This window comes from Haemaphysalis longicornis, unplaced genomic scaffold, assembly GCF_048455015.1.
Source record: "Haemaphysalis longicornis isolate Haplotype H1 unplaced genomic scaffold, Haemaphysalis longicornis Haplotype H1 scaffold_8, whole genome shotgun sequence".
Classification (NCBI taxonomy): Eukaryota; Metazoa; Arthropoda; class Arachnida; order Ixodida; family Ixodidae; genus Haemaphysalis; species Haemaphysalis longicornis.
In genome coordinates, this window is record NW_027526445.1 from 94,552,706 (window position 1) to 94,564,591 (window position 11,886).

Below are 11,886 nucleotides of genomic sequence, written 5' to 3' on the forward strand. Positions count from 1 at the left end.
GAATTCATGAGGTAGGCAGTGATTGTTTTATACAGCCGAGGTTACTTTTTGGTTCCATAACGTTTTGAGACTGCGTACGAGTTCAAATTTAGATATCAATTTTTTTAATGTAGTGGTTTGCTTGATTAAATGCTCTTCTCTCAGATATTCCTAGGAATAACACAACACAAAAATCAAAATTTGTCAAAAAGTAACTTAGGAAGTCCGCAACAAACCAGGGCCAAAAAGGGATAAAAAATCAGCGCATGACCCTCTGCAAACCCCTTAACTTAACCCGGAAAATTTTTGATGACTACGGAGGCACTCGCGACAGCTCGAGATCAAGGCAGCACGAGCTTCTGCAGCGCTTCAGAAGGCATATAGTAAAGGAGGCCTTGCTAAGCCCCGCGCACGTACATGCCTCATGTCTAGACTACACGGCAATCTGGGGCCAGTTTTCCTTTGATTTATGTTCGATTATCGGTTGCAGATGTAGCCTTGAAAGGCTGCAAGAAGTTGACAGTCTTAGAGAAGCTGCATTGTATTTCTATTATCAGGGTTCAATAATGGTCTCTAAATATCACTGCTTGGACACACAACAGAAGTAATTGTATCGCGGCTCGGACTTCAATGTTATACTTTGTTGGCGCTTCCTTTAGTTCAGTCGTCAACACGTGCGTGAATTGCGAAAATGACATGTCGACATCATTATTGCCGCACACAATCGTTTTTTTTTCCTGTCGAAAGGAGAGCCGAACCACGTGCCTATAATGGCTGGACTCGCCGTACAATATACCGCACAAAACGTCGTTAACGTAAATTAAGGAAGACGTTCGATAACCTTTCTTAGCATCCTGGTATGGGTGGCTTGTTCTCAATACATGTTCCTTGTATCCGGGTTATATAAACGGCAACACGGCTCTACCAAGGAGCATAACGAGTTTTCGAGGACTTGGAATCAGTTCTACAGAGCTCGCTCTGAGAAAGCGAAAAATAGCATCATCCAAAATAAAAGCCTAAGGTAAGTTGAATGGAATGACTTTTTTGTTTGCTAGAATTATTAAAGCATTGAAAAATTGAATTCGGCTTGAAGTTAAAGGAGAGCAATCCCACTTTGTGTTCCTTTGTGGAGGGTACGGGGATAGGAGTTAAGCAATGAGTGTGTACCTGTTTGAATATACCAACCAAGACGAAAATTAAAACAGCGCTTGTAAATACAACGATGCGGCATTTTTGGGGGATGTTAGGGAGGCCCCTTTGCCCATCGTGATATCGATCGCACTCAGTATTGAAGGAATTCAAAGCTGCATAACAAGCGCACAGGCAGCCTGAGCTCTTAAATTCTCCGAATTGCAAGTCGTACTTAAACAAACATCTACACTTATAATAACCTGTTTAGGAACAGATAGACCTTCAAACTAGTTTGAAGGAATGGTGAATCTGAACGGCTTCTTCTCAGCAGCAACGGCTCTAAAAGTTACTGCTTATGGATGTAACTTTAAAAATAAAATGGTTTTAGAAAATAATTGTGCGCGTAGTGTACTATTCAAGGTCGTACGGAGAATACTTTGCTTACACTTTCCAAATAAAAGCTAGAAAAAGAGCCGTGGCCCCTTATATGCTGCTATTTCATGTTAATTTTTCGGCTCCTTCGGTTCTGCAAAGCATTTGCTAGCGCCCTTCTGATTATTCCTTCGTTTGTGGAGAGAATAAGAAGTCAACTCTTATCGGAATCAAAAGCTACTTTTAATAAAATTAGTGGGGTGGTAAAAGTCGAAATAAGTAATCTTGCAAAACACTTTTTACATTTTGCTTTAACTTCTGGCGCCGCAGTTGGAAGTACCGCTATTCTTTGTTAGCCTCCGTCGTCCTTCAATATAATTGCGTGCTTTACACGCCTACGGATTGTGGTAAAACGTTTTATTTTTATTAGGGACCACGGAACAAGAGCAAGAATGGCGAAGTTTTGGATGAGAGCATTGCTCGTTGGCGTAGTGGTTGCTGCCGCCACAGCAATTTCGGGTGAGTATAGCTTACAGGTTAGCGCATGCGATAATTTGAACTATTAGCAGTGTTCTAAGTCATTTTGGAGCGAAACTCATTACTAACTGTCATTTCAGAAATGTCTTTAGTACTAAAGGACTCGGCAACGTAATAGCGGTGCTAAACACCGGCTGAGCTAGTGTTGAAAATCTTCATTCTTCAGATTTTATAGCTAATACTACGTTTTCGGGCATGAGCACTTCAAATAGGAGGGTACAATTTCTCGTGCGAACCATTCATTTAAATAAAATTTTGAATGATTGGTCGCTATAAAGGGTTTCGGTATTATTGTTCATGCCAAGTTGTCTCATGTTTCGACGCCAAGCATACATTTACGCTTAGCGGAGCACCGCTGCTAACGAACACGACAGACTTTATTGCGGCTACCTGAACGCGCACATTTCGGTATTTTACAAAACGTTTCACAATAGACACAACACGTTGCACTAAAATACACGACGCAGAACACTCATGAAAATGCCTACAGGTATATACAGACCGTGGTAATGGCCAGCGCCACCACTTTAGTTATGTGGAAGGGGGTATGCTATAGTTCAACTATACATCAGACCCACAATAGCGGCCGACCAAAGTTCGTAAGAATTTTCATTAGCGAAGTCTGCACAGGTATATTCGCTACCGTCAACTAAATCAGGTAGCCTACCTCAAGACCTCTCAAAATATTTGAATAAAAGGAAAACATGCGGCATATACGAGGCAAAACGTAAACAAAAAAGCAAAAATTACACCATTCATGTTTATATTCAGGAAGCAGGAGCGCAATTATCGTGCTAGCAAGCGAAAAACGAGTTAAAAAAATGTGCTAACCATTGTGTTAATACACACAGCGCTCGCCCTCCATCCTCGACCTCATATCGACGCATACCCCCAGCGCAAGAGTAATAGAGGCTCCTACGAAATTGTGCACGAGCAGTGCGAAAACCTACATAGCGCTTATTACGGGACAAGTAGTCGAAGAGCGTGAGCTCGGGTAGAGGGCACCGCATTTACGTGGCAGTGGCGGGGCTGCCTTCATTGCCCGACTCATTCGGCAAAGCGAGGACATACGCGAGCAATTTTCGTCATTTTAAAAGCGGTGGATTGGAAGTTCACTGCTCAATTACAGAGAAAATATAGTTCTGCGTGGGATATATTCTCGATATTTGCGGGTGTTCTGTTCCCTGGTCCCTGTCTGCTCACTTCGCCAAAACAAAACGCCCGCAGAAAAAAGCGGTAGAGTCTGAGCTTCACGAGGAAGGTCCACATGAAACAAAAAAAAACTTTCGTGGTGGGTAGTGCCGTCGCCACAAGAAATGCCCTTGTCCACTACAGTGCGAATTCGTGAATAATTATGTTTTATTATATTGAACTAATAAGTAGGAACAAACCACTGATACTAGCCAAAACAAAATGGTGTGCTCATGCATTTCGGTAAATAAAACCTAGACTAGAGGAAAATTTAATGCCGTCCACGATACCAATTTCATGTTCTGAAAAGGAAACGTTTTCTACAGTTGGCGGAAATAATCACCAAGGATGTAGCATTCAACAGACACCTAGCTAGATACGGAAAGTAAGTAGATTACGAAAAGATACTTCTGTGGTTTTACTTGTTTTTTTTATCTACATACTGGATAGCTCTACTGGACAGCTCTACCAAAACTGTAATCCTTCTTTGCTATAATGTCCATAGATGTGCAAAAACTTACACGACCAGCTTTGTATATGTCTGTAGACTTAGCATGTCATAGCTTTTAAAGAAATATTGAACTTTTGTTTCTGTAATTGAAAGGTAAGTTTTACTTCCCTAATGACCTACCTAATTGTCAGGTGTGTAAGTTCATAAATGCTCATACTATCGCCTCATTTTTTTTATTTCTGTGCTGCTGTGGTCTTCAACTGCACAAAAACGCAAAAAAAGGCAATTTTCGCTAAAAATATTCTAGGGTAACATGTTTAGGTGAATGAAGTGAACCTGTTTCTGCATATTTTCTCGGCCATAGTATTGACGGTTTCAAAAATGCTAAAAAGACAGGCTGGTATCGTTAACCGTTGGAGTACCCCATAAAACAAATAATCATTGTAGCAGTCATAATATCAAACAAGGCTTTAAAGGGCGCTTTATGTGCTTCCTTTCTCTTTGCGAACTCTAACAGAAAAGTGCGAAATTCCGGACGAGGACTGGGAAGAGCTGGCAAACCAGTTACTGGCCAAGATGCCGGCAGAACAAGTATTTCCTCGAAACGACACTCATGCCCGTAAGGTCAGTGAGATGCTTCCGGGCTTCACCTTCGGTGACGTCACTCTCAGCGGAATGTCTAACCTCAAGCGCTATGGCCCCGTAAAAGTGTACTGCAAAGAAGGCAAGCCACATGTTTCCGTCAGCATGAAAGCGGAATCACCCCTGAAGACATCACTTCCTTGGAAGTACTGCGGCGGCAAATCCGGCACTTTGGGCATGCACGCGAAAGTGGTTAAACTCTGCATCGGTTTCGACGTCGAGGAGGTGGATGGCAAGGTGGCTCTTCGACCTAGTAGAGTTTCCCCCAAGTGGATCGATTCCATAGATGTGCATCTTGATGGTGCAGGATATATGATGAAAAAGGCGTCGTTTGTTATGGGGAAGCTCCTCACTCCGTTCATCAAGGATGGCTGGATAGAGCACCTTCCCATGAAACTCCATAAAATGCTGGAAGGACTGCCGAAGTAGGCTGAGCCCACGGTTAGTTTACATGTGTGGCGCCGAGGGTCACATGAGTGCACCATTGTAAATGTCTGGGCGTTTGAATTAGAACGCTTGAAATAAACACAATTTACCGCTAATTTCATGTGCTGTCCAGATTACTATTGGTTCATGATCCCAGTTGCGACTGGATACTGAAACTCTAGATGCGAGGAGTTTCTTGACGTCCAGGTGCCCGCTGGTGGTCAAGTGCTTCCACCACTCAGGAGAAGAATAGGGAATGGATATCATGGTAGGGGTAGGTTATGTGCACACTGTGATAAAATAACGCTAAGTACGCCTGGCATCCAGCCTAAAAATAGAGTGGGCGGAAAACAGACTGACAACAAAGCATGTCGGGTAAGCCAATTGGATTAACGAAGACATTTCTTAGATTGCGACAAGGAGTCGTATTTTTCTTACATAGACAGCTTTGGATGAGGTTAAGAGAAATATTGTCTGTGAAGTCGACAGTATTGTGTAAGGTTCTAAAATATGACGAACATTGTGTAATCTGTTTGTTCTTCTGGAGCCTTGCCGGAGAGCCAGCCGGCTTGCTAATGGGAAAACAATTATTTTTCGCTAGTGAGCAGTACGCAGTAGCACAAGCTGGTATTTTAACGGGGGGGTGCGCAGTAGATGGATCCACCCTTGGCCCCCGGAAGCCTCCGCAGGAGTCATGTGAGTTTGCGAGGATGACAGAGCTCTTAGTGTAAATGAGTACTGGTGGAATCGCTGAATATTCGGCCTTCTGGGTGGGAGAGGTTTTATTGAACCATATATTCTTAGGGCCGCTTTAGTACGAATGGTGGCAACTTCGTAATCTCACATGCACACGAACTGTAGGACGTGACTTTCTGATTGTGTCTTCCCCGAGTGAAGATTGGGTTGCACGTCTTTGATTATTTGTGAATCCGTGTGGTAGATCTTCAAGTCCTGGTGAAGTCGAGGAGCACATCTGCAGTTTGCGAATACGTAAGTTTGATGTGGTGCAGTAACGCAATTCCGGAGGTGTTTGTGTGAGCGTCATTGCATAGTTTGCAGGCTGCGTGACTTCTATTATGAAATTGGTTTGTGCAGCCTATATAAAGGAAGCGCTGTGTAGAGGTGTTGACAGCTTTTCCTAGTGCTTTGAAGTTGTTTAACTTCAGGTAAATATACGCGTATTTAAGGTCACATACTTTAGTGGAGTCAGATATATGTACCATTAGTTTAAGAAACCTGACAATCTTGCATTGTCTGAGCAACAGTTCACTTTTCTTTTTTCGGGACCAAGGTCGCACAGTGTACTCGACGCAGCAATACGAAACATTACTCTTTAGAAACGTGTAAAAATGCGTTGAGGAAGCAGCAATACAGTTTTTTTTCGGGACGTAAACCCCAAAAGCCACGTTCTGCAATTCGGCGTGAAAATTGAAGGTAAGAATGCTGCAGTTTCTTTGTTCGGCGTGAGTTCACTTCTTTGTTTTCTCTAGTTCTATATGTAGTGTGGGAGACTTATCAGCTCAAATAGAGAACACGGCCTTAATTGAAGCCTTTTTAATAGCGTATTCACTCTGAAAAGGACCACACGTGGGATAAGCTCTCTCAATAGAACACTGTCAATGTAGTAATCTCAGGTTGAAAGGCGTGTCCCTCAGAAAATAATTTTTCTTACTTTAGTGATGCAGTATTTGTACAGATATGACAAGATTTTTCCTTCGGTAGCTATGTAATAAACCCTTAGATCAAGTGGTCAAATACTGTAAGTCTATGTATTCTACACCCATTTCTTGTATTGACATTTCGGCCGCTACGGAAATACTTAAAGCTAAGAAACTTTCGTTGAACACACCGTTAGGCAAGTGGGTGCATATTCGGTAAACCGTAGAGCGCTATTCAACAAGGACGGCAGAAAGACGACAAACAAAAACGCTGTTGTTTGTCGTCTTTCTGTCGTCCTTGCGGAATCGCGCTGTGCGTTTTGCGAGGAAGGAGATATATTTGCTGTTCAGTATCCCTATTCTCTATTACTAGAGGGAAGCATAAGCTACTTATTCCTATCCACAGAAACGAAGGTATAGATCACAAACTGTTTACGAAGAAACCGTATAAAATGCAGTAAGGGATCGAATGAGCACATGAAAGTCTGGGCTGGTTGTACAAAACCATCAATGACGAAACAAACCGCGGGCGTTTGTCAGCATTGGTGGTTTTACTTATCTGCTCTGCGTCATAGCAGTTAGTGCACCACACTGTCGCGTACATCAGGTAGGAGAAAAAAAAGCATGGTAGATGTTCAAGAATGACTTGCTGGCAATTGATAAAAAAATCAAATTTTTAGGGAGTTGCGTTGAGAAGCCCTTAACATTATTGGAAAAGCATTTGTGTTTGAAAGACTACGTCTTAACCATCTGTAGGCGATATCACGAATGGGGAAGAAAAATGTACACGCGTAAATGTGTATACTTGAAATATTTTAACCCAAACTTGCAGCTGTTAGTTCTTCGCAGTCTCATTTTAGAAGCAGCATTTCTCAAATAAGCAAGTGCGCTCACCAACTGGGCCGTTTCTTGAAAGCGATAATAATGCCGGGACCATGCTTCATTGTTCTATGTTCTATCGTAATGAATACACAACATTCTCGTTTTCCCCAGATATCGCTTGAAAGACCTAAAGGAATGGTTTATTCTGCTACAAGAACGGCCGTGCCTCAGTACCAAGGCGTGGTCTCGCACCCCTCATAAAAAAGTTTAAAACCTGGATATTTAAACTGTCACCCATATTTTGGTGAACCTAAACTGTTCATTTACAAAAGCTACAATCACTGCTGTGACCTCCAGAAACATAGTTAGCCTACGCATATATCAAAAAGTCACCTTTTTTGTAAGAACTGTACAAAAACGAACCTAGGCGACATTTTTTTCTAGCGAGAATTTATGTTACACTCTGAGACAAGCGTAGCCGCTAAGGATTATGCTGCTTCAACTGCTGACTTTGGTAAGTACCTTGTTGCATTCTTTTGCGCCATAGGGGATTTTGAGCGACCATTCTCTTGGTAGAGCCCGAGATATTGTGGCTTCTTCGTGCGCGCAGAAAAACTAAATGATACAAAGTCACCTAACAAGCGGAAAAGCTCCTTTCCCAAGTGATCGTCAAGGAGCCAATAACAAAAACAAATCATCTTGCCAAAGCGTACACAAATTGCGTCCCTATTCGGAACAAATAAATCTCTCCCAGTGTATCGCGTAATTTGTGACGTAATGTGCGTTTCATAACGCGAACAAGCACATCGCGTTAGAGAAAGTACCTCCTGGTGTGTGTGATTATAAAAAGTGGCCTCCAGCTAAGTAGGAATCAATGAAAAGCATAATTCGCAGATGAAGCTTATGGGTCTCATCACTTGAATAAGCGCGAGGGAAGATTAGTTGTCGTTTATAAGCGCCATTTTGAAGATTAGTAGAGTAAAAATAAATGTTTTTCCCAATGTGTGCTTTTCCATATATGACCCCTGCCAACGCAGAGGAAACAACATTTGCCTATAACTTTCGCCTAACTTCTGTGTCGCCTGTATATTCTGAGCTGAAAATCTTCGCTGCTCGTACACTGCTGCAGGTCCCGATTACAGAATTGACTTTATCATACCTTGACAAAGTTTACCTAGTGAGGTAATTTCCAAGTCTGGTTTTTCGGTTTCTCAATAAATGTTGTAGAGAGAAGATTAACACTTGTAGCGAAGTGAAACTTCTACGTAGTAAAAAAACTGGAGCTGTCAAACATGTAGTTACACGGTTGTGGCGATCAGATGGAGGTAAAGTGTAACCATAAAAAACCCTAGCGCAAGGGTACTTTCTCAAATTGCTCTGTTTTCTTTTTAATCCTGGATACTACCTCAGATCGCTTACGATAAGGCGGTGCGTTCTTAATAACGTTGTTTATTTACAGCGAAGGTGTTGTTGGTCTAGGCTTTCATATGACGAAATGAGGTAACGCTTTTGCAGCGATGTGGAGAGGGATAGCCCTGCGAGGAAGATATCAAGCCCAAAACACACATGCAGCAAGTGGACGCAGCTGTCCATGCACGTGCAACTTCTAAAAACTTTCAATGTTTTCAATATGCTTTCAATGTTTACACTTGTCAACATAGTTGAGAAAAAAGAAAGCACTCAGCATATTTGAAGCAAGGCATCAACACATAGGTAATATTTGCATGCTTCTTTTTATTAAACAAAAGCATTGTACGCTTGATTATTCCCAAAGAAAAAACAAGAAATCGCTCGGGTCTCCGCTTTGAGGCCGTGGTCCAAGTTCAAAAGTAACAACATATTCCAGCAGAGGGCCCGAGCAGCGGAACACGGCAAAAGTTGAATGATGCGACCGTGAATCGGTCTGCCGGCTTTGAGAAGTTCTACGGTGCTTCGCGTTGCGGTTGGGGAACGCCAGGCTGCTTTGCTGTTTAAGTCAGCGTTATAGACGTTAAGTCAGTGATTCCGCGCTCATATTTTTCGTATCGTCCTTATGCAATGCTTCTATCGAGAGTTTCATTTATTTGTCGATACACTTGCGGCCATTAGGAAGTAAATGTTATTGCTTTTGACGTATTTTGTTTATTCAAACAAAGTCCACCATTTCATTACTTTGCCCTATAGTGCTGAATACAGCCGTCAAACAGTCATAACATTTATACGCAAGGTAAAAACATTCGCTGTGGTATAGGGCCCAGGCATCACACCCCGTTTAAATTTCACACCTCCAAGTCGAAAAAGAAATATCGTATTAACGTTGACCAATCTATCATAAATGTTTTGTAATTTTGTTAGGGTAGCGAACTGTGGACCTTAAAGTAGTTCCCAAAAAGTAGCCCCTAGTCAAGTTGTAAACGGAAAATAAGCAATTTTAGAATATTAGCAACCAATGAGGTTATTTTTTTTATTGTGGCAAATTTCTGTGACGCTTCAGTAATGTTGGTTAATTACATAGGTTGTACTTCTTGTTCCTATCGAATCAGGTGTCATTATACCTTTAACCTCTCTGGAAGCCTAAGAAAAATATACAACGCAGTTGTGGGGCTGTGTCCTACCAGAATAAGAAACGACTCACGCAAGCTAGACATTCTATTATGGTATAAAAAATTATCGTCATGAGACTAATATTTAGTTACTAAATGGTCTGGTAATGCGCTGGCGCACTTAAACGTGTTTGTCTTGTGCGTTGGACGTCCTATTGCACAAGTATACAACTGTTGTGAAGGTTGATTTCGGGATAAGGGGGACATGCAAACAGGCAGAGAAAGAGCGGAGCGTGTTGACGACGTCCGATTCGGACCAAATGTATTGGCGGGACCGTTATCCGTCAGAACATAACAATTTAAAAAGTATTGCACCCCTCCGCCTAACGACGACAATGATTGAACGCACCACTGTTCCAGAATAGCCACAGCCACTCTCGAGTGTGCACTGTGTACGGCGCGAATAGGTACATGGTGCATGGCGTTCGCTGCGACCGTGTTGTAATGGAGCAATGAGAGAGACTGCGGCTTAATAACGCTAGGAAAAGAGGTTCAGTTGCTACCACAGAAAGCGTTTTCTTCTTTCACTTCACCCATGTTCATTGGTCATCATCGTCAGATAAAGTTAGCTTTTATGCACGGCGTATTGGCCTACAACGGCATCGGTGACGACACTAAAGCTTTGCATTTATAACAAGCTTAATGTAGTCGGTCAGTAACTATAAGAAAAGTGCTATCCCGAATTATTTCCGGCTCACGTGTGGTGGAAGAGCTTCGAGTTTGTCCAATGACGTCGGTGTCCTTGCCGTTGGCTCGGTCGTTGTAGGCCGATGACATAGCGTTCAGGCCGGGCGCTTGCGGGTTGAAGAAGACCTCCAGAGTTGTCGGTACTGTCTAGTTGTCGCAAGCCTTGAAGGCCACGTGGGGAGGCGGTTTGGCGTTAAGCTCTCCTGAGCGCTTACGTCAAGCCTGGAACTAGCCAAGACCTCCTCGCTCCTGCTCACTCTGATTTGCCACCTCTCTTGTGCGTCTTTGCCTCTTCAACTTTAATCTTTTTTTTTTCATGCGCTCTTCGCCAACAACGGCACGCGCACTCCATCTGTCTCACTTCTCTTGATCGTCAAAAAGCAAACCCTCAAAGCCACCAGCACGCTATTTCACGTACCACATGGTAATACATTGATTGAGGTAGTCCACAAGAGCCTAAGTATGAGATTAGTACCTTTGGTGGCACCGGGGGCCAACAAAATCAATAAAAATAAACCCCAAATTCATAAAGCGCGAAACACAGCAACCGTTAAAAACATAAATGAAATTATGAAAACTACACAAGCTAGGGTAATATAAAGTCGTTTTAATATTCACAAACATTGAAGTTTACAAGTAAAATTTATTGGAAGCGTATTGCGGCAAATTATTTAATTCTAACATTTTGTGGCGTAATAACAACTGCACCAAAGTCAATAAAAATGCTTTGTGTGCTGACGGTGTAAATTAGTTCTGCCAGGAAAAGTGGTGAAATCGAACACACCAAAGTGTACGCACAAATATAATCCAAGTACGATACCGAACGAGCGATTGCACATAACTTGATTCAGTGCTGGGACGGCGGATATAAAAAAGCGACACAAAGATTACAATTATTTCACGCAAAATGAGTAAGGGTTTGAAAGCACACACAAAATACAATCAATGAAGCTAGGCGATAGAAGGAGCTCAGTTTCGCAAAAAACACGTATCGCTGCTACACCGTCGCTCATAAAGCAGTTGTATATCTGGTGAAAGGGAGCAGAAGCTCCCGTAAGGGGCATTTATCGAACCTCTAGTCAACCCTTGTACCGAGTTTCGCGCTTTCAAGAATTGAATATCAGGAGAACGCATCGATACACTTTAGTTGATCGAGGTACCCAATCGGAAGGTGTCCGCAGACTGTCAGACCTGACACTATCCTTACAATCAAGGGCCACATTACCTCAATTCAGTAAATGCGCTAAACGGTCGTTTTTAAATGTACAATTTCTACCGTTGGGATACAAGGCGAGAGCTATGCCCATCGTTGGCAATGAAACATAAGCCTTGATTACAGGTAATATCAACTAGCTGTTCCAGGTCTGGTGAGCATTTTGATGCGCTGCTTTGAAGCAATGCAGTGATT

At 42.5% G+C, this 11,886-nt stretch overlaps 1 protein-coding gene across 1 annotated transcript; it reads left to right on the plus strand.

Annotated features, from left to right (window-relative positions):
* Window positions 1-850: 850 nt before the first annotated feature.
* LOC144148903 (uncharacterized) lies at window positions 851-4,845 on the plus strand. The gene is made up of 3 exons (XM_077680430.1): window positions 851-1,000; window positions 1,913-2,001; window positions 4,179-4,845. The coding sequence occupies exons 1-3, from the start codon at window positions 861-863 to the stop codon at window positions 4,730-4,732; spliced, it is 783 nt and encodes a 260-aa protein (XP_077536556.1). The 5' UTR covers window positions 851-860; the 3' UTR covers window positions 4,733-4,845.
* Window positions 4,846-11,886: the final 7,041 nt, after the last annotated feature.